At 38.3% G+C, this 23,306-nt stretch overlaps 2 protein-coding genes across 2 annotated transcripts; both read left to right on the top strand.

The window, feature by feature from the left end:
* The first annotated feature begins 5,678 nt into the window (after positions 1–5,678).
* On the top strand, positions 5,679–6,608 carry OR5AK7 (olfactory receptor family 5 subfamily AK member 7). Its single transcript, NM_001388600.1, has one exon. It carries the CDS (start codon positions 5,679–5,681, stop codon positions 6,606–6,608), a length of 930 nt encoding a protein of 309 aa, NP_001375529.1.
* An 11,410-nt stretch (positions 6,609–18,018) lies between these two features.
* On the top strand, positions 18,019–18,948 carry OR5AK8 (olfactory receptor family 5 subfamily AK member 8). The gene has a single exon (NM_001388599.1). The coding sequence runs from the start codon at positions 18,019–18,021 to the stop codon at positions 18,946–18,948; it is 930 nt and encodes a 309-aa protein (NP_001375528.1).
* Positions 18,949–23,306: the final 4,358 nt, after the last annotated feature.

Genomic DNA, 23,306 nt, shown 5'->3' with positions numbered 1-23,306 from the left:
TTGATTTTGTACCCTGCCACGCTACCGAATTGCTGTATGAGTTCTAGCAATCTTGGGGTGGAGACTTTTGGGTTTTCTATGTAGAGTATCATGTCATCGGCGAAGAGAGAGAGTTTGACTTCTTCTTTGCCAATTTGAATGCCTTTAATGTCTTTTTGTTGTCTGATTGCTGAGGCTAGGACTTCCAGTACTATGTTGAATAGCAGTGGTGAGAGTGGACATCCCTGTCTTGTTCCTGATCTTAGGGGAAAGGCTCCCAGTGCTTCCCCATTGAGAATGATATTTGCTGTGGGCTTTTCATAGATGGCTTTTAAGATGTCGAGGAATGTTCCCTCTATCCCTACACTCTGAAGAGTTTTAATCAGGAATGGATGCTGTATTTTGTCAAATGCTTTCTCTGCATCCAATGAGAGGATCATATGGTTCTTGGTTTTTCTCTTGCTGATATGATGAATCACATTGATTGTTTTACGGGTGTTGAACCAGCCTTGTGTCCCAGGGATAAATCCTACTTGGTCATGGTGAATAATTTTCTTAATGTACTGTTGGATCCTATTGGCCAGTATCTTGTTGAGAATTTTTGCATCCATGTTCATCAGGGATATTGGTCTGTAATTCTCCTTTTTGGCGGGGTCTTTGTCTGGCTTTGGAATTAAGGTGATGCTGGCTTCATAGAACGAATTTGGAAGTACTCCATCTCTTTCTATCTTTCCAAACAGCTTTAGGAGAATAAGGTATGATTTCTTCTTTAAACGTTTGATAAAATTCTCCTGGGAAGCCATCTGGCCCTGGACTCTTGTGTCTTGGGAGGTTTTTGATGACTGCTTCAATTTCCTCCCTGGTTATTGGCCTGTTCAGGTTTTCTATTTCTTCCTGTTCCAGTTTTGGTAGTTTGTGGCTTTCCAGGAATGCGTCCATTTCTTCTAGATTGCCTAATTTATTGGCGTATAGCTGTTCATAATATGTTTTTAAAATCGTTTGTATTTCCTTGGTGTTGGTAGTGATCTCTCCTTTCTCATTCATGATTTTATTAATTTGAGTCTTCTCTCTCTTCTTTTTAATAAGGCTGGCTAATGGTTTATCTATCTTATTAATTCTTTCAAAGAACCAACTCCTGGTTCTGTTGATCTGTTCCACAGTTCTTCTGGTCTCGATTTCGTTGAGTTCTGCTCGAATCTTTATTAACTCCCTTCTTCTCTTGGGTGTAGGATCTATTTGCTGTTTTTTCTCTAGCTCCTTTATGTGTAAGGTTAGCTTTTGTATTTGAGTTCTTTCCAGTTTTTGAATGGATGCTTGTATTGCGATGTATTTCCCCCTTAGGACTGCTTTTGCTGCATCCCAAAGATTTTGAACGGTTGTATCTTCATTCTCATTAGTTTCCATGAATCTTTTTAATTCTTCCTTAATTTCCTGGTTGACCCTTTTATCTTTTAGCAGGATGGTCCTTAACCTCCATGTGTTTGAGGTCCTTCCAAACTTCTTGTTGTGATTTAGTTCTAATTTCAAGGCATTATGCTCCGAGAATATGCAGGGGACAATCCCAATCTTTTGGTATCGGTTCAGACCCGATTTGTGACCCAATATGTGGTCTATTCTGGAGAAAGTTCCATGTGCGCTTGAGAAGAATGTGTATTCAGTTGAGTTTGGATGTAAAGTTCTGTAGATATCTGTGAAATCCATCTGGTCCAGTGTATCATTTAAAGCTCTCGTTTCTTTGGAGATGTTTTGCTTAGAACACCTATCGAGTATAGAAAGAGCTAGATTGAAGTCACCAAGTATAAGTGTATTATTATCTAAGTATTTCTTCACTTTGGTTAATAATTGATTTATATATTTGGCAGCTCCCACATTCGGAGCATATATATTGAGGATTGTTAAGTCCTCTTGTTGAATAGATCCTTTAAGTATGATATAGTGTCCCTCTTCATCTCTCACTACAGTCTTTGGGGTAAATTTTAGTTTATCTGATATAAGGATGGCTACCCCTGCTTTCTTTTGAGGACCATTCGAATGGTAAATGGTTCTCCAACCTTTTATTTTCAGGCTGTAGGTGTCCTTCTGTCTAAAATGAGTCTCTTGTAGACAGCAAATAGATGGGTCCTGCTTTTTTATCCAGTCTGAAACCCTGCGCCTTTTGATGGGGTCATTAAGCCCGTTCACATTCAGAGTTACTATTGAGAGATATGAGTTTAGTGTCATCATGATATCTATTCAGTCTTTGTTTTTGTGGACTGTTCCACTGAACTTCTTCTTAAAGGGGAATTTTAAGAGGCCCCCTTAAAATTTCTTGCAGAGCTGGTTTGGAGGTCACATATTCTTTTAGTTGCTGCCTGTCTTGGAAGCTCTTTATCTCTCCTTCCATTTTGAATGAGAGCCTTGCTGGATAAAGTATTCTTGGTTGCATGTTCTTCTCATTTAGGACCCTGAATATATCCTGCCAGCCCTTTCTGGCCTGCCAGGTCTCTGTGGAGAGGTCTGCTGTTACCCTAATACTCCTCCCCATAAAAGTCAGGGATTTCTTGTCTCTTGCTGCTTTAAGGATCTTCTCCTTATCTTTGGAATTTGCAAGCTTCACAATTAAATGTCGAGGTGTTGAACGGTTTTTATTGATTTTAGGGGGGGATCTCTCTATTTCCTGGATCTGAATGCCTGTTTCCCTTCCCAGATTAGGAAAGTTTTCAGCTAGAATTTGTTCAAATACATATTCTGGCCCTCTGTCCCTTTCGGCGCCCTCGGGAACCCCAATTAAACGTAGGTTTTTCTTCCTCAGGCTGTCGTTTATTTCCCTTAATCTATCTTCATGGTCTTTTAATTGTTTGTCTCTTTTTTCCTCAGTTTCCCTCTTTGCTATCAACTTGTCTTCTAGGTCACTCACTCGTTCTTCCACCTCGTTAACCCTCGTCGTTAGGACTTCTAGTTTGGATTGCATCTCATTCAATTGATTTTTAATTTCTGCCTGATTAGCTCTAAATTCTGCAGTCATGAAGTCTCTTGAGTCCTTTATACTTTTTTCTAGAGCCACCAGTAGCTGTATAATAGTGCTTCTGAATTGGCTTTCTGACATTGAATTGTAATCCAGATTTTGTAACTCTGTGGGAGAGAGGACTGTTTCTGATTCTTTCTTTTGAGGTGAGGTTTTCCTTCTAGTCATTTTGCTCAGTGCAGAGTGGCCAAAAGCAAGTTGTATTGGGAAAAAGAGAAAAAGAGAGGAGAGAAAGAAGGAAAGAAAAGAGAAAGAGAAAAAAAAAGGGAAGAAAAAGAAAAAAAAAAACGAAAAAAAAAAAGAAGAAAAAGAGAAAGAAAAAGAAAGGAGAAGAAAAGGGGGTGGGGGAAGGAAACAAATCAAAAAGCAAAACAAAATAAAAACAAAAACAAAAACAAAAACAAACAAACAAACAAAGAACCACCGGGGAGTATCTTCTGATTCTGTGTACTTTAAGTCCCTTGGCTTCTCCTGGAAGTTGTCAGTCTAGCTGGTGTTCTGGGGGAGGGGCCTGTTGTGCTGATTTTCAGGTGTTAGCAGTTGGGGGAGCTGCTGTGCCCCTGCCTGGTGCAGGGCTCGGTGGGGGTTGTTTACCCCGTGAGGCCGCAGGAGGAACAGCCCCAGTGGCGGGGCAGCTCTGGAGCCCTGGATTCAGCTCCGGCAGGAACTCCGTCTGCAGGGCCTGGAGGCTCCGGGGCGGGGCCGCTGATCTGCTCAGCTGGGGCAGGAGCGTCCTCGCTGTCCTGGGCCCTCCCGGCCTCTGCCTGTCCCGGGGGAGGCGGGATCCTGGGCTGTGTCCCGGCGCCCTGTGCTCCGGAGCCTGCGCTGGTGGATTCTCGGTCCCGGGCCGCGCAGCCCCCTCCGCGGAGCCGCCGCCCAAGTCCCTCCGAGCTGCTCCTGGAACCGCGCAGCCCCCTCCGCACGGAGCCTCCTCCTCCGCCCGAGCCCTTCCGAGCTGCTCCCGGGGCCGCGCAGCCCCCTCCGCGGAGCCGCCGCCCGAGCCCCTTCAGCTGCTCCGGTCCCGCCGGGTCCCGCCGTGCGCGCTGCAGCCCTTAGGGAGCTCGGCGCACTCTCCTGGGTGCGCAGTTGCTGTTACTGTCCCCGGGAGCCCGAGGGCATCCCCGCCCTCCTGGGTCCTGCTCCAACTCCCTGCGAGCCCCTTTCCGCCCGGGAAGGTCGGTGCAGCTCCTGCGTCTCCGGGACGGGGCTCTCCTGTCCTGGGGACACTCGCCCCGGCCTCAGCCCGGCTCCTCGCGGGGCCCCTCCCCCTTGGAGGCCTTTTGTTTCTTTATTTCTTTTTCCCCGTCTTCCTACCTTGAGAGATGCGCGAACTCTTCTCACTGTAGCATTCCAGCTGGTGTCTCTTTAAATCTCAGGCCGAATTCATAGATTTTCAGGATAATTTGAAGGTTTTCTAGGTAGTTTGGTGGAGACAGGTGATTTGGAGACCCTACTCTTCCGCCATCTTTCGAGTTCCCCAGCATGTACCTCCTGCAAACAAATAAAATCTCTGTTATAACCACCTGTTCCTACCAAAGAAATTTTACATCGATGAAATTATATACACCCACTATTCTAATTCCCTCACTTGTCCTAACAATCTCTTTAGTAGATGTTATATTTTCAGATTCAGGAGCCAATGAAGGATTACTACGTATTGAATTTAGTTGCAATGTCTTTCTACTCTTATTAAATCTGGAACAAGGGCAGCCCCGGTAGCACAGCTGTTTAGCGCCGCCTGCAGCCCAGGGCGTGATCCTAAAGACCTTGAATCAAGTCCCACGTCGGGCTCTCTGCATGGAGCCTGCTTCTCCCTCTGCCTGTGTCTCTGACTCTCATTCTCTTTCTGTGTCTCTATGAATAAATAAATAAAATCTTTTTTAAAAAATCCATTTCTTTAAAAAAATAAATCTAGAGCAATCCTCTGTTTTGTTTTTTGTCTTTTATGAAATTGACATTTTTGAAGGATCTAAGCCAGTTGTAGAATTTCCCATCATCTAGATGTTTTTCAAGTTGCTTCATGATGATTAGATCCAAGAGAAACATTTTTAGCACCAAAACAACATAATTCCTGTTGTTGCTCTTCCTTCTATGTATGCATGTGTGTGTATATATATATATATATATATATATATATATATATATATATAAAATGAGAGGACTATCTAGCATGTAAACATGGGAGTTGCATGCTAATGATAGTTGCTGAAAGACACTCAAGTCTTCAAACATATGTAGACCATGTATAGATCTCAGAAAATTTCTCTAATTAATGTTACAATTTCAGAAGCTTGACCAGGATTAGATGGATAAATGGCTGAGAAAACCTACGGGTGTTGAAAAAAATGCAAAATCATATTTGAATATTCCTGTCAGCAAATATGGATACGTGTTTAATATAGTGGAAACATGTTAATCTATATTTCTGAGAATCACAATATTAGAAGTCGATCTTCTATGAGATTGCCTTCATTTTGAAAGTGAACACAAACTCACATATCACTTTTTATGTAGTGATTACTTATCAAAGTAGAAGAAATACAGAAAGCAATAAATCCTGTTGTGAGTGTTTGCCATAGGAATTGAATTCAAACACAGGTGGCCGAAATATAAGAACCCTTTTCTTTCAAGAAGTCACAAATATTTTCTTTCTTTTCTTGACCCTCTTCTTGGTTCCTACTAAACTTCAGTAGCCATGACAAGAGAAAATAGCACTGAAGTGACTGAATTTTTTCTTCTGGGATTTGGTGCCCAACACAAGTATCGATACTTCCTCTTCATTGTATTTCTGGTGATCTATGCGACTTCCATGATGGGTAACATTGGAATTATCCTACTCATCAAGACAGATTCCAGACTTCAAACACCTATGTACTTTTTCCTGCAACATTTGGCCTTTGTTGATATTTGTTATACCTCTGCTATCACTCCCAAGATGCTGCAAAACTTCATATTAGAAAATAAGTCTATATCATTTGAGGGCTGTGCAATGCAATTATTGGTTTATGCAACATTTGCAACCAGTGACTGCTACCTCCTGGCTGCTATGGCAGTGGACCGTTATGTAGCCATCTGTAACCCACTTCACTATCCCATGATCATGTCCCAAAGAGTCTGCATCCAACTGGTAGCTGGTTCATACATCATGGGTTCAATAAATGCTTCTGTGCACACAGGTTTTACATTTTCACTGTACTTTTGCAAATCTAACACCATCAATCACTTTTTCTGTGATGTTCCCCCAATTCTGGCCCTTTCATGCTCCAGCATTGACATCAACATCATGCTCCTTGTTGTCTTTGTGGGATTTAACTTGATGTTCACTGTGTTAGTTGTCATCTCTTCCTATATATATATCATGGCTGCCATCCTGAAGATATCTTCTGCTACCGAGAGGAAAAAAGCCTTCTCCACGTGCTCTTCCCACCTGACAGCCATCATCATTTTCTATACAACCCTATCATACATGTACTTACAGCCTCAGGCTAATAATTCTCAGGAGAATATGAAAGTGACTTCTGTATTTTACGGCATTGTGATTCCTTTTTTGAACCCCTTGATCTATAGTTTGAGAAATAAGGAGGTAAAAGAGGCTCTAAAAGTGATGAGGAAGAAGTTCTTCTAGGTTGGACCCAAGTTTTTAAAATTCAGCACATTGAAGCATCAAGTAGGGATGTTTGACCACTGTGTAATGTTTCTGAAATTGGCAACATGTTACCATCTTAAGCCAATGCTACCTCTTTCAATAGATGAGTTCTTAAAATGCAAGAAATATAGTAACATCTCATGGGACTAATTTTCCCCTGAATATAGTTTGAGAAATATGTCTCATACTGTCTTACTTTATTGAGATTATTTAAATATTAAAAATAATGGTACAGACTTCACAAAGTATTAGTTGCTTCAAATATATTTCAGATATGTTCTTAAAGAATAGAAAACCCCAATTTTGTACATAATCAATGTTAAAATTGAAGTTCATTATTTTCCATTCACTTAAACTATTTCCCTAAATTGTCTACAAAGAAACTCTTCATATGTTCTGTTCCAATTATTGCATAAGCCTGAATGTAAAATAAATGTACTGCATTGAAAGATCCCTAATGACTTTGGCTATATGTCCTACTTAATAGTCCTATATTAGTACATTCTCTAGCACTTAAAAACACTTACTTCTTATGTAATTACTTATGTTCTCATTACTCTCTTTACTCTGAATCCATCTCTTTCTTGCATAAGGTAAGGACACTTCCAGAAACATTTTCTGTATCTGTCCCCAATAAAGATAGAAAAACTAGAATGTAGATGGATCCAAAGACCTAAACAATTCTCTTATGAAAGGCATAAGTCATTGTAGTCTAGACAAATACCTTAAAATGTAGGAATTTAACAAGAAGTTGAAGGGAGGCAGGCCAAGAGCCCTTTGAATCAGAAAGATAAATTGTTGACAGAAGAGCTTTAGTAGGTAGATTGAGGATAAGTAGTGGAAACCCCCACATGAATCTAGAGAAGCCATAGAAGATATATTTTTCAAATATGGTATCCTGCATTAATTCTGAAAGAAGAGGGACACCTGGGTGGTTCAGCGGTTGAGTGTCTGACTTCAGCTCAGGGCATGTTCCCAGGGTCTCCATATCAAGTCCCGCATCAGGCTCCCTGCTCAAGCCTTCTTCTCCCTCTGCCTATGTCTCTGCCTCTCTCTGTGTCTCTCGTAAATAAATAAATAAATTCTAAAAAATTCTGAAGGAAGATAAAAAATTTACCTGGAGTTAATGTGGGATGGCCAAAATCTTCCCAGCAAAGACTCCACTTTTGTAAAGGAGGACACTTCCTATAAAGGGAAGGTCCAAGTAACCTTCAAAGACCAGGATCAGGGACAATTGTTAGAAAGTACATTGGCAAAGTAGACAAAGGGTATCCTGAGGCCCTGTAAAATCAGAGACTAATGTACAACATACTATTATTAAAATATTGTATTTTATATTTGAAATTTGCCAAGAGGGCAGAAAAAGAAAAATTATAATCATGTAAAGTGATAGCTATGTCAACAAGTTTGATTTTGGTGATCATTTCACAATGGATACTTATGTCAAACTATCAAGATGTATATCTCAAATATATACAAATTTGCCAATTATATTTCAGTAAAGCTGGAGAGGAAAGATGATAAAACAAAGAAAAACTTAATACATGTTAAGAAATCTGAGTGACCAAATTGGACATAGGGTGCAAAATGGAGACTCACACAGTACTCTGCATTCAATACCAAAGTGAAAGAAATCCCAAAAGGAAATAGGTTCTATGACAAATGGACACAAGCAGTGAAATCCCTAAAATTTATATGAAGGAGGAAATAGTGATCTTAGCTGTGACCAAAGAATGGTTAGTGATTGTTAGCACTTATCCAAAAGAGAAACTTCCTCCACCAAGTATAGAGTAGTAATGGTCTGATGTATAATTAATCACACATTGTTTCATAAATCACCAGCTATACTTTTTTCATAAGGGTGTTTTGAGTCCAGCAACTGTCTCTAAAACATTATGATAGAGGCTCAATTCTTCAACCAAAATTTGAAGTCAATAATTAGCAAGATGGCTAACTTTATGGAAATATTAGTCTAGACCAAGATGGAAGAAAATACAGCATCATACACAAAAGTTTGGAACAAGAATGACACAGAGAAGAGAAAACCTACAGAAGTTGAAAGACAAAAAAGCTACTCACCATCCCTTATGAGTATTTACTAGCTGCTGCAAAATGCAGCTAGTCGTCTGTTCTCCTCTTACTACTTCAAAAAAGAACTCCTAGTTTGTGTGGAAGGTGATGCATCCAGGTAAAAAGATATTACACTTCTCGGCTTTCTTTGTAGCTAAGATGGTATGTATCTTGGTTTGCATTCCTGGGTTACAGACTTGGGTAAAGGTAGCATATGCTGGAGGTGTATGTGGAGAATTAACCTTAACCTAAAGAGCAGTCTGGTCTTTGTCTTCAGCTACCAGGGTGATCTGGAAGCCCCTGGGATGTCCTTCCTAATAGGAGTGTCTTTGTTTGCCTGGAGAATTTGGCCACTGGACAATCTAACATTATGATTTATGATGGAAGCTTTGAAACATGCTTCATCAGTTCCAACTTCCAGAGGAACTTGGGACTAAAGGTATTAACTCCAACCTCCAGGACAAGTTGAGAATGAAAGATCAACCACATGAGCAAAGTGTCATATATAAAGCCACAAAGAAACTGGATACTAAAGGTTAGTCTCCCAGGTCAGCAATACTCCATGTGTGTTGCTACATGTTGACATTTAGGATAGTAATACATCTCTGAGGACGATGGAGTTTTTTTATTTGGATCCTCAACAAACTTTGCCCCATGCATTTATTCCTTTGGTTACGTTCAGCTTGTATCTTTCTATTATATTAAGATTAAAATCGTATTTATAGTTCTTTCCTGATGTGTTAGCCAGTTTGGGCTCTATTACAAATTACCATAGCTTGAGTGGCTTCTAAACAATACAAATTTATTTCTCAGAGTTCTGGGAGTTAGAAGTCTGAAATCAGGGTGCCAGCAAGGTCAGGGTCTGACGAGAGCTGCCCTCTGGGTGGCAGATGCTAACCTCTACTGTGTCCTCAATGGTAAAAAAGGGGATCAGGGCTGCACCCTGGAGATGTGCCTCTTCACTAAGCCTTTGCCTCTTTATACCATCACATTAAAAGTTAGGATTTCAACAGAAGGATTTGGAAGGGCACAAACATTCAGTCCATATCACTGGAATTCAGTGAGTCATTCTAGTGAATTATCAAACCTGAGGGTGATTGGGGAAAGGCCCCAACATCTGTAACCAACCACAAATGGGTGTGGCCCTAGGGACCCCTGGACTTTTGACTGGTGTCTGACGTGACATGAGTCCAGTGGGAACTGTTACCTCAGGCTATGCAGTTTGCTAACCTTTTTGGTGGGGGTTCTCCCAAGCAGCAGAGAGCAAGAAGAGTAAGCTATAGAAAGACAGAAGCAAGGAAAGAGCGAATCATTTAGTTGGCTTAGACCCTGGGAACTAGAACTCAGTCTCAGTCTCTAAATGACAAAACAATTATTCAATCCTTCTGTCCCATCACTTGAAGGTCACCCAAGGTCTTCCACAGCTTCAGAGATATTTCTGAGGCAGAGAAGCTGAGAGATATCAGGGGAAACCATCACTACTAGCATAGACAGCACTGTCCACCAGAGATGCATGAAACCAAGTAGCTGAGGAGGTGGGGTACAAGACACTGAGATCTCTGCTACCCATACACATTTCCAGCCAATGAAATGTGAATAGAAGACTGCAAGATTTGGGGAAAGCTTGCATTTTCCTAATGAAAAAATACACACACACACACACACACACACACACACAGTTGTCACCCTACATTCTTGGATCCTTTTTTCTGTTTTGAAAAGGAATGTGACATCTAGAACTACGGTAGACAGGTTAGACTATGAGACAACCAACATATGGGAAAGACAAAGCAAATCACAAAAATGGAAGTCAATGAATGACTGAAGAGAATAGTTTGACCCACAACTCTAGTTTTACTTGAGTCTTTAGAAAATGAGAAGCTACTACTTCATCTGTCAGTTTAATTTAGGGGGAAAAATATGACAAGACAATTAAAAAATGAAATGTCAATCCCAATTAAGCTTCTTTTGGCTGGTTGGTGAACTCAATTTCAAATTTATAAGATAGATTTTATTTAATATTTCAGTTTTGCTATTCTAAATCTCTAACATAATTGGTTCTGTGTGTATTCTTTTAAATTAAGGTGCCATTTTCAAATACGAATGTATTTTACCCAAATTTTCATGGTAAAGGAAATGCCTCTGTAGATTTTCCTTCAAAACATTACATGACAGTTATTTTATCTACTGTATTTTTATTTTGTTAGAACTCAAATCAACAAAAACAGGATACGGGATCCCTGGGTGGCGCAGCGGTTTGGCGCCTGCCTTTGGCCCAGGGCGCGATCCTGGAGACCCGGGATCGAATCCCACGTCGGGCTCCCGGTGCATGGAGCCTGCTTCTCCCTCTGCCTGTGTCTCTGCCTCTCTCTCTTTCTCTCTGTGACTATCATAAATAAATAAAAATTGAGAAAAAAAAAGGATACTTAAAAATTTGAGATCAATCATGTCAAATGAAATTAAATAATTCCAGATTAAAATTATTACTTTTCCTATGTAAAAAAAAAATGCAAGTCAAAACTTCCAAACTATTGTTATACAGGAAAAATAAGTCCCTGTTTTATTGAGCCAAAGTAACTTGGATTTTTTTCCTACCAGGAGTACAACACATTTCTAACTGAGACACTGGTCATGCGATAAGTAATGTTGAATATTGATTCACTGGCCTTTTGACCATAATTCTCCTTCACAGGTATGCTTGCTAATCAAAAGCTATGGACTCCCTGAATCTAGCCTTCTACTCTCATTGATTAAAAGTTTAACCCTAGCAACTTTATAGCCAAAAATCTTCTCAAAATAGCTTATTCTATTATCTGAAAATTCTGATGGCATAAAGTGCAATTGGAAGAAAGGGTATCTTTATCCAGAGCTTAATTTTAAAATATAAACATTTTTAGGGAAAAAAGAAGAAAAAGAAAGAAGAAATCAAGAGCAGATTTTTTTCTTCAAATAAACAGTGATCAAAGGAGAGAAAATGAGTGGGAAAAATTAGAGAGAGTGACAAAACATGAGAGACTCCTAACTCTGGGAAACAAACAAAGGGTAGTAGAAGGGGAGGCAGGAGGGGGGATGGCACAACTGGGTGACAGGCACTGAGAAGGGCACTTGATAGGATGAGCACTGAGTGTTATACTATATGTTGGCAAATCAAACTTCAATAAAAAATAAATAAATAAATAAATAAATAAATAAATAAATAAATAAATAAAGTATGACAGCAGCAACAAAATAACCTAAAAAAAAAAAAAAAGCAAGGTGCTAATAGAAAATATGTTCAAATACTAGTAACCTTATTCATCACATTAGGGACATATGCCCCTAACTTTAGATTAACTTCGATTCCTTTTTTTTAGATAACCATGTTATTTGCTGATTATGGTGACAAGGTCAATTTTCTGAATCTAAAACACAGATTCTTATACGTATTTAAAGTGTTCAACCAGGTGGCTCAGTTGGTTAAGCATCCGACTCTTGGTTTCGACTCAGGTCATGATCTCTTGAGTCATGAGATTGAGCCCCACCTCCATCTCTGGCTCCAAGCTCAGTGAGGAGTCTGCTTGAAGATTCTCTCCTTCTGCCCTCTCCACTCTTCCTCTCTCAAATAAATAAACAAATAAAAAAAACAATTGTTCAACCTGATTTATAACAAGAAAAAAAATGTTGAGGAGTTGTTTTATAACAAGGCAACATGCATACATATCCTTAATGACAGTAACAGGAATTAAATGTATTCTTTCTAGAAAGCTTAAATGTTCTTCAGCATAAAATAACTACTAACAATTGTTCATTCCAATTCCAACTCAGCCCCTGGAACCTCAGATTCCTGAGGGGCCAGTATTGATCCCTTAGGCCCCAGCTATAAACTCCCCAATTAGAAGAAAGCACACAGAGAGACCATGGTGGCAATCAGCCTGCATCGGCTGCAGAAACAGAAACTAGAGGCAAATCTGGTGTAAGTAAAACAAAGCAATGAACTAACGATTGAAAGATTAAATGAATGAAAGGGGAACTGGGGTGGCTCAATGGGTTAAATATCTTCCTTCCACTCAAGTCATGATCCAGGGTCCTAGGCTTGAGCCCCACTTTTGGATCCCTGCTCAACAGGGAGTCTGCTTCTTCCTCCCCCCTGCTCATTCTCTCTCTCTCTTCCTTTCTCACTCTCTCTCTCTTTCTCTCTCAAATAAATAAATAAATAAAATGTTTTTAAAAGAGAAAAATTCAATGAATGAGTGAAAATTATATGTTTTTCATATATTATTTGCAGGTACTATTATGACCAATTCTGAGTAGCTATTCAGTGCTCAGCCTTGTGTTGGGAATGTACATTAAAATTCCTCACTTTTTCACATCATTACAAGTAGTCTTTTTTTCTGTCTCTTCCTCTTCCTTTTTAAAACGAAACTATTTCAAAAAGAAAAGATGATGAAATTTATGTCTAAAGACTCTCTCCATTCCAATGCTGAAGGATTACCACTAAATATTTGGTGTGAATCCTTCTTGAGTTTTTTCATGGATAGATAAAGAAAATGAGAAAAAGAGAATGAATGTGAATAAACATTTTTGTTTTTAAAAGGGCCCAGACTTAGGGCACCTGGGTGGCTCAGTTGGTTAAGCAGCTGACTCTTGATATCAGCTCAAGTCATTATCTCAGGTTCGTGGGATCAAGCTCTGTGTGGGGCTCCTTGCTCAGCAATAGTCTGTTGGAGATTCTCCACCTCTCCCTCTCCTTCTTTACCTCCCCCACTCAAATAAATAAATAAATCTTTTTTTTTTAAATGGGTCCACACTTCAGTTATTTTTTTTAAGATGACATTTATAATTTTTTTTATTGGTGTTCAATTTACTAACATACAGAATAACACCCAGTGCCCGTCACCCATTCACTCCCACCCCCCGCCCTCCTCCCCTTCTACCACCCCTAGTTCGTTTCCCAGAGTTAGCAGTCTTTACGTTCTGTCTCCCTTTCTGATATTTCCCACCCATTTCTTCTCCCTTCCCTTATTTTCCCTTTCACTATTATTTATATTCCCCAAATGAATGAGAACATATAATGTTTGTCCTTCTCCGACTGACTTACTTCACTCAGCATAATACCCTCCAGTTCCACCCACGTACTCAGCTATTAGAAATGACAAATACCCACACTTCAGTTATTATTCTGCAGCCTGCTTTGCTCATTTGACAACATGACAGAAGCAATATTCCATAAGACCAGCACATATTTATCGCCTACTTTTTGGACAGTGCATTGATCCAATAATATAAATCTGTTCTGATTTATTTAACTCTATTTCTAAATGTTTGCTTTTATAAGCAGTGTTACAATAAAAATCATGACCTTCTAATTAATTCTGTGATCCCATTTTATAGACAATGGAACTGAGGCCAAGAGGAGTTATATACATCTTTTGTATCTGTGAGGTGGGGTGACCAGAATTCAAACCCAGGTCAGCCGATTTCCTTTCCTTTCTACCACATGGTGCTGAATATAAAGAAGCTTCAGAAGCACCAAGGTTTAGAATAGGTTAATCCCATTCATAATACTCAGGTACTTGGCTTGTGTGAAGTAAGGGGTATCCCTTGTACTGGTTTTCCATAGCTCTTGAAAAATGTCCCCCAGTATTTCATACTTTTATTTAAATTTAAAACGATTAAATTGAAATGGTAAATATCAAGATTCTAAGTTGAGTGTACCCATGACCAATTTTAGCTTTCCCTGACCAGTGCTTTTACCCACTGTTGGAAGGTCCTTGAAAGGACTGCATTTCAACCTTTAACCCTCACTAAATATCAAAAAGATTATTTCTTTAAAAAAAAAGAATTATTTCTTTTTCCACCACTACAAAGTTATGCCACTCTGTTTATTCCTCAAGGTATTTGAAAGAACCAGGTTGCCCAAGAAACATTGACACAAGGTTTAGTTTGTTATACTCCCCACCACTAAAGTCACATTCTTATAAGAAATCGACCATCTCATCTACAGAGCTTCAGCTCTGCCTGGCATTACTGACATCAGGTACAGGAGCTTTCTACTGATGTACTGGGGATGTGGTTTTCTTTCTTTCCTTTGTGAGGGATTTTTGTTACTGTATAGTATTTAAGTTGCATGAAAATATATTTAAGGTAATGTAACAACCATTCATGAAGCCATCACCTAACTTCTGCAACTTCTTTTTATTACTCAGCAATCCATTTGAGAAATTTATCCACATAGATGTTGTGGCACCAGTTTACTGAATTTTCACTGATTTATTTAATAGCTTATATTTTTTCTATGATCAACAATGCTTGTGTAAGAGTATATATGTATACACTTACATGTGTATGTATACATGTATATATTTATATATCCTTGTTCATGTGGTCAAGAATTTCTCTAGAATATGTACCTATGATGGAAATCCTGGAAGGTATATATTTAATTTTACTTATACTATCAAATTTGCCTCTAACATGACTGTGCTAATTTGCCCTCTCACCAGAAATATAAGACCATGTCCTCACCAAAACTTGGCACTTTAAACTGAAGAATGCAAAACTATATTTCAGTGCAGCATTAATACACAATTATCAGGACACCTGGATGGCTCAGCAGTTGAGCATCTGCCTTTGGCTCAGGGCGTGATCCTGGCCCCAGGATCGAGTCCCACATTGGGCTCCCTGCGTGGAATCTGCTTCTTCCTCTACCTATGCCTCTGCCTCTCTCTCTATGTCTCTCATGAATAAAAAAATAAAATCTTTTTTAAAAATACACAATTATCAAATTACTAGCGAGTTGTGTGTATTTTCATATTTCTATTGACTATTTAGGGTTTCTCTTCTATAACTATCTTGATTATATATATTTTTAAATTTTTCCCTTAGGATAATTTATAGACATTCTTTAGATATACTGGATACTAATTCTTTAATATTTATGTGTATTGCAAACAAATTTACCTAAGTAAACTTCTAGTCAATATTTGGTCTTTTCTCTTTCATATTGTTGCTATTTTTTATTTAAATATGTTTGAATTCTAATGTTTTATTTTTTGTGCATTCATGTTCTGTTTAAATACTTTTCTGTATATCTAAAGCATGGATATTTCATTGTATTATTCTCAAAGCCTCACAATTCACATCTTTAATCCATTTGGAAATTATTTTTGTAAAATATAAAGGAGGAATACAATATTATTTTTCATACGTATAAACATTTATAGCACTAGTTTACTGGACCATTTTTCACTCAAGTACATGGTCTTGGTTTCATACATCAAGGTTCCATAGACCTGTGGACTTGTTTATTATTCCTTTTTATCAATTTCATTGATCCATTTGTCCACCCTCATACCATACCATACGGTAATGTCTTTATTATTACCACTTTTAAAAGGGTCTGATATCTGATAGAATAAGTTTATCACCTTGTTGTCCCTTAAAAATTGGCTTAAGGTTTTTTAGATTTTTTCTTTCCCAAATATTTTTTAGAATAACTTTGACAAGATGTATGTGAAATTCTTTCAAAATCTGATTGGAATTACAGTGAATTTGTAGATTAGTATGGGAGGGAGATGTAATGTTATAATATTGAGTTACTATCCATGATCCTGGTCTGTGTTTGGATCTTCTGTAAGCCTTTAAATAAAGTTGTATTATCTCAATAACGTCATGAGCATTCCTTCTTAGATTTATGTCTAGGTACTTTATTTTGATGTTATTGTAAATATAAATTTTTAAATAATACTTTTGAATTCTTTCTGGTGAAAAGAAATGTGGTGATTTTTATATATTAAACTACTATTAAGTAACTTTACTAGGCTCATTAAGAATTTATCTGTCAAGTTTCCAGGATTTTTTATAGAGACGATTACATTATCTAAAAATAATAAGTTATGTTTCTTCCTCATAATCATTTTACCTTTCATGTCTCCTGCATTGTGTCCTGGATTACAGAAAAATATAAGCATTACATCTCATGATTTAATAGTAAATATAATATTTAGTCCAGCAATGTGGTAGGTAGCCTTTACCAGGTAAAGACGGTCCCCGCCTCTTTTTATCTGTGTTCTATTTGATCATGGGAATTTACTGAATTTTACCAAATAATTATTCTGTATCTATTGAGAAGATCATATGCTTTTTAAAGAATATAGTAATATGGCAAATTATGTCAATAAAATTTCCAATGTTAAAAATGCTTTCATTCCTGAGATAAATACAAATAGGTCTTGATTACTGATGGAAAATACTTTTCTCTGCTTCTGATGTTTCTTTCCTGAGAAGAAAGCTCAGTTTGTTTAATCATAGGTTCTCCCCATGCATCCACTAATTTCCTAAAAAAGATGGCCTGACATATCTGATTGTTAAAACTGAAAACAACTTGGTATGTACAGCTCACTGGACTCTTCGTTTCCACTCCAAGATGTGATACTATTGAAAATGAGACTATTTAAAATTATTGCAGAATTTTGACAATGCTGATAATTTTTTATTGCTATATGCAAAAATATTGGTACACAAAGTATAACAATTTTGCAAAGAAAATGATCGTTTACTATAGATACTTTGATAAACATTTGCATAAAAGATTCTACTTGGGCATGAGTCCATGACTGGCCAGAGCAGAATTACTAAGGAGGCAGAAAGAGTAAAATGAGAATACAGAAATAAATTAGAGCAAGATCATGTAGAAATTTATGAGTAACTCAAGATTTTCACACATAATAATTTGTATTTATGTAAATTGGGATTTGTGAATTAAAATGTATGCAGCATAAACGAAAGCTTAATTTTTATTTTTATTTTTTTTTTAGTTTTTTATTGATTTCAGAGAGAAGAAGCATGAGGAGGAGGGGCAGAGGGAGAGGGAGAAGCAGACTCCCTGCTTAGCAGGGAACCAATGTGGGGCTCGATCCCATGACTCCAGGATCATGACCTGAGCTGAAGGCAGATGCTTAGCCAACTGAGCCTCCCAGATGCCCCAAGAAAGCTTAATTTTTAAATTTATGATTTTATATGTTCCCTAATTGATGATTTAAGAAATATGTTTAAGAAAAGCTTAAATTCTTAATATAATTAAGAAGTCAGTTTGCACCCTGAAAACAAAGAAACTGATCCATGGCAATTTCCCCAAAGTATAGATCTAAGTTATCTACGTCAGATGTCAAGGTATAGATTTTAAATACAGAGTCAATTATCGCATAGAAAGTATCTTCTGACTCCACTGTGAAACCAAATATTATATCATTGCCAATTCCAAAACTAAAGGATCACACATGGCTTTAGCTTTCTCTTCTTTCTTTGCTCCTTTTCAGCTGATGCTTAATCTTTGCTAGCCATGGAACAAAACAATGGCACTAAAGTAACTGAATTCATCCTCCTGGGATTTGCTGGTCAACACAAGTCTTGGCATATCCTCTTCATAGCATTTCTAGTGATCTATGTGGCCACCCTAATGGGGAATATTGGGATGATCCTACTCATCAAGATTGATTCTCGCCTTCACACCCCAATGTACTTTTTTCTCCAACACCTGGCATTTGTGGATCTCTGCTACACCTCTGCTATCACTCCCAAGATGCTGCAAAACCTTGTAGAAACAGAGCAATCCATCTCATTCATAGGATGTATGGTGCAATTACTAGTCTATGGAGCTTTTGCAACAACCGACTGCTACATCCTGGCTGCAATGGCAGTGGACAGGTATGTGGCCATCTGCAACCCACTCCGCTATCCGACAGTCATGTCCCAGGCAGTCTGCATTCAACTCCTGATTGGCTCATACTTCGTAGGCTTCTTGAATGCCTCTGTAAACACAAGTTTTGCTTTTTCATTGAACTTTTGCAAATCCAATAAAATTAACCACTTTTTCTGTGATGAACCCCCACTCCTTGCCCTCTCGTGCTCCAACATTGACTTCAACATCATGCTACTAACTGTCTTTGTGGGGTTTAACTTGATGTTCACTGTGCTGGTTGTCATCTTTTCCTACATATATATTCTGGCTGCCATCCTGAAGATATCTTCTGCTGCAGGGAGGAAGAAAGCCTTCTCCACATGCGCCTCCCACCTGACAGCCATCACTGTGTTCTATGGGACTCTCTCTTACATGTACCTGCATCATGGGACCAAGGAGTCTCAAGAGCAAGAAAAAATGGCTTCTGTGTTTTATGGCATTATGATCCCCATGTTAAACCCCCTCATCTACAGCCTGAGAAACCAAGATGTGAAGGAAGCCCTAAAAGGGATTCGAAAGAAGGCTTTCTAGTTTGAATTTTGATTTCTAACTCAACACAGTTCAACAAGCAAACCAACAGTTCTCTCTTATTTTTTTAAGATTTTATTTTTATTTGTTCATGAGAGACAGGGAGAGAGAGAGAGAGAGAGAGAGAGAGAGAGAGAGAAGCAGAGACACGGGCAGAGGGAGAAGCAGGCTCCATGCAGGGAGCCCGACGTGGGACTCGATTCTGGGTCTCCAGGATCAGGCCCTGGGCTGAAGGCAGGCGCTAAACCGCTGAGCCACCCAGACTGCCCCTCTCTTATTTTTCAACAACAAATGTGACAAATGTTTATGAGACACAAAGTTGTTCCATAATTATATCAACAGCAATTGAAATATATTGGGAAAACTTGTCAAATGAACAATAGATAAGCTTCTAATTAACTTGTTTCTTACAGAGAAAGAATCTGAAAAGAATATCTTTGATACTGCTCTTGTATATTTTGAGGAGCCTTCTTTTAAAATACCTAACATTAAAAAGAGAAGAGTCTATTAAGGAGAAATGTAAAATGATACTATAAAAGTATCTCTATCAATGACAGTATAAGGAAATCACCAGGATAAAAATATATTTTTGACTTCTTCTAAAACAGGAAGAGATCGGAAGAACAATAGGACATGAAAGTCCAGGAATAGGCCCAAACCCATAAGATAATTTATTATGTGATGATGGTGATATTGCAGTAATGGGGCATATATGGATTGTGTAATAAATAGTATGGAAATAATGACTAGAGTTTGGTATGGAGTAAAGCTGGAAACTTATCTACACAAAAATAAATTTTAAATGACCCAATGATTTAAATGTAAAAATTAAACTCTAAAACGAACGCTAAATTTTTCAAGCTTTTAGAGTGAGGAAACCCTGTATAAATACAAAACAAAACACACAGTAAATTTGCTGCATAAAAAAAAAAAATCGGTTTTTTGCCCAGCAAAATATACCACAAAGTAAAATAATTAATATTGAGAAAGAAATGTTTGCAGCTGTTATAAATAAGAGCATTTGACTCAAGAAACCAATTTAAGGGGCACCTGGATGGCTCAGTCAGTTAAGCATCTGACCAGCTTAGATCGTGACCTCTGGGCTCTAGGTCTAGAGCCTCAAGTGGGTGGGTTGCTCACTTAGCAGGGAGGCTGCTTGTCCCTCTCCCTCTGCTCTTCCCCCTCCTCATGCTCTCTCACTCTCTCTCTAAAATAAATAAATAAAATTTTTTAAAAATAGCAATAAAAAGCCAGCAAAATACTTTTTTAAGAGGGCAATATATATGAGCACATCATTCACAAAGAAATAAATACTAATTTTTTGTAGAAATATGGAAAGAATCAACCTGACTCATTGTGGGGAGGGGAAATGACAAACAAAACTAAATTACGCCCTTTTTCGTTTATCATAATGAAATGTTTCGTCATAATAAAAGTTTCTTAACATTGTCTTTGAGAGGATTTGGAGAAGTACTCACTCCAGATTTGCTACAACTTATTTAAATAGAGCTTCCTTCTGGAGGCAGATGAGCAATATCTACCCAAATTAACCACATCATGCTCTTTGACTCAGAGATTCCTCTACTAAATATCTTCTAATCCTAAAGACATATTCAAACTTATCCACACTAATATATATATATATATATCATCACATTATTTCTATTTGTGAAGATTGGAAACCATATTGTTTACCAGTGGAGGGGATGGGGGACAGTGGAGAGTCTGATATACAGATTAAGGAATGCAGCTGCTCAACAAAATATAAAACAATCATTAAAAGGGGTGAAATTTCTCTTTCCATACAGATCACCCAGATATATTAAGTGAAAAGCAAACTGAAAAAAACATGTGCAGAATATGTTGTCATTTCCTGGGGGGCTAGCGGAGAGCATATAAACATTAATGTTTCCCAAATACAATGCAAGGTTCATATCTGGAAAAATAACAAGTTTTTAACAGTGTTGGGTACCCAGGTGGCTCAGTTGGTTAAGCATCTGCCTTTGGCTCAGGTCATAATCTCAGGGTCCTGGGATCAAATCCCACATCAGGCTCCCTGCTCAGCAGAGTCTGCTTCTTCCTTTCTCTCTCCTGCTGCCTTTCCCCCTGATTGTGCTCATGTTCTCTCATGCTCTCTCTCATCCTCTCTCTCTCAAATAAATAAACAAAATCTTTCAAATAGATAAATAAATAAATAAATAAATAATAAATAAATAAATAAATAAATAAATAATAAAATTTTTTAAAAATAAGATTTTAACAGTGTCAACCTTCCAGGGAGGGAAACTGGAGGCTGAAATGGAGAGACAGAAGGAGTCCTAGGTTTTTACTCTATGCATTTGCTTTCGTACTTGTGAAATTTTTACCACGGGGATGCTTTGTTATACAAACCACCAGATATGGAAGGCAGAGAGGCTAGAGGGATGCAAGGTGGGAATGGAGGAAGGGAGGCAAGAAGGGAAAAAGCAAGGAAAGAAGGAAGACAAGGAGGGAGGATGAGGAGGCAAGGAAGCAGGAAGGGAGAAAGGCAAGGAGGAAACCTCCCCAAAACAAAAACAACAAGTCTCTAATGGTAGTAATACAAAAACAAAGTTGTTCCCTCTGGAAATCCAAATATTTCTTCAGCAGAAAATAACTACTGAACATTGTTTTGTCTTATTTTTTTCCCAATTGCATCTCAGCCCTAAAACTTCAAATTCCCAAAAGAGCCAGTGTGGATCCCTTTTATAGTCCCAGCTATAAAATCCCTGACTGGAAGGAACCACACAGAGGTGGAAATCAGCTTGCACAAGTTTCAGAATACAGAAGAGAATCTGGAGGCAACTCCAGTGTAAGTGAAGCAAAGTAATTCTCAGTTTTCACCATCAGCTGTTTATCAACACAGTCAGTGCATGCAGGAGATGGCCTAGGGAAAGGATCAGAGCCGGAGTTCCCCAGCTTCACCCCAAGACCGGGAGGAATCACTTCATCATTGGTGAGGTCATGAAAATGAAGCAAGGGAACTCAGTTGGGCAGACTGTTGCCTGGGAAAGACATGAATGAACAAATAATTGAATGAATCCATTAATAGATCAATTAATCGATATTGTATGCCTTTAATGTATGCTTTGCATGTTATTATGGCCATTTGATGAGTACCCCATTGGATACCTGACCCTTTGCTGGGATGTTTACATGGATTTGCTCACTTGATCCTCACATAACTGCAAAGCAGACTTTACTTTTTCCTCTTCTTCGTTTTAGCTTTTTATTTTCAAGTCATTAATTTTCACAGAAAGATGATACAAAGAGGTACAAAGATAGTACACAGAGGTCTCATGTATCCGTCACCCATTTTCGAAGGAAAATGGTTGCATCTTATACAATTATACTATGATACCAAGCCAGGATTGTGTGTGATGATACTATGATACTATATCAAACAAGGTGTGAGTGACAATGTGTGTATCCAGCTCTGTGGCATTTTATCCCATGTACAGATTTGTGTAACCATCACCACAGTCAAGATGCAGACCTATGCTACCACAGACATCCCATTCCATACAAACCTCCCTTGTCTAACCCCTTGTAGCCATGTCCCTCCTCTCCCAACCCCCTGGCAATCACTAGTCTGTTCTCCATCTCTATGTTGTAATTTGGAGATTATTAGGTAAAAGGAATCCTGCACTATGTGACCTCTTGAGTTGGCTCTTTTCACTCACTCTACTGCCATTGCCATCCATTGGAATTGTTGCAAGCATCCATAGTTTGTTCCTCTTTATTGCTAAGTAATATTATTGCTAAATAATCTATTCCACAGTATAGATGTACCATTGTTTCTTTAACCAGTCACCTATTAGAGGATATTTTGGTTGTTTGTAGTTTTTAAGCGATCATCAAAAATTATGTACAGGCTTTTACATGTGTGTAAATTTTTTGCAAACATAATTTCCCAGGAGCATAAGTGCTGGGTGGTATGCCACGTGTGTGTTTAGTTGTTAAGAAACAGCCAAACTATTTTCCAGAGTGACCGTACCATGATACACTCCCCCCAGGCAGTGTGTGAGATATCCAGCTACTCTGCATGCTCCTCAGCATTTGGTATTGTCACTGGTTTTTATTTTAGCCATTCTGATGGAAGTGCAGTGATACCTCATCATGTTCTTAGTTTGCTTGTACCTAATGCCCAATGATGTAAGATATCTCGTCATATGCTTATTTATCATCTTTGAGATATTGGCCCTCGTTGGTGAATTTTCTGTTCATCTTTTACCCATTTTCTAATTTGATTGTTTTCTTTCATATAGACATTGCTAGTGTATATTCTAGGTATAGAAAGGACTCTATCCCTTTGTCAGATACATTTTATCAGTTTGAGTGAA

This window comes from Canis lupus, chromosome 18 (assembly GCF_011100685.1).
Source record: "Canis lupus familiaris isolate Mischka breed German Shepherd chromosome 18, alternate assembly UU_Cfam_GSD_1.0, whole genome shotgun sequence".
NCBI classification, from domain to species: domain Eukaryota; kingdom Metazoa; phylum Chordata; class Mammalia; order Carnivora; family Canidae; genus Canis; species Canis lupus.
This window is presented reverse-complemented; position numbering and strand designations above follow the sequence as displayed.

Bases quoted from the DNA above. Each gene is read 5' to 3' on its own strand.
- OR5AK7 (NM_001388600.1), top strand. From the start codon at position 5,679: ATGACAAGAGAAAATAGCACTGAAGTGACTGAATTTTTTCTTCTGGGA.
- OR5AK8 (NM_001388599.1), top strand. From the start codon at position 18,019: ATGGAACAAAACAATGGCACTAAAGTAACTGAATTCATCCTCCTGGGA.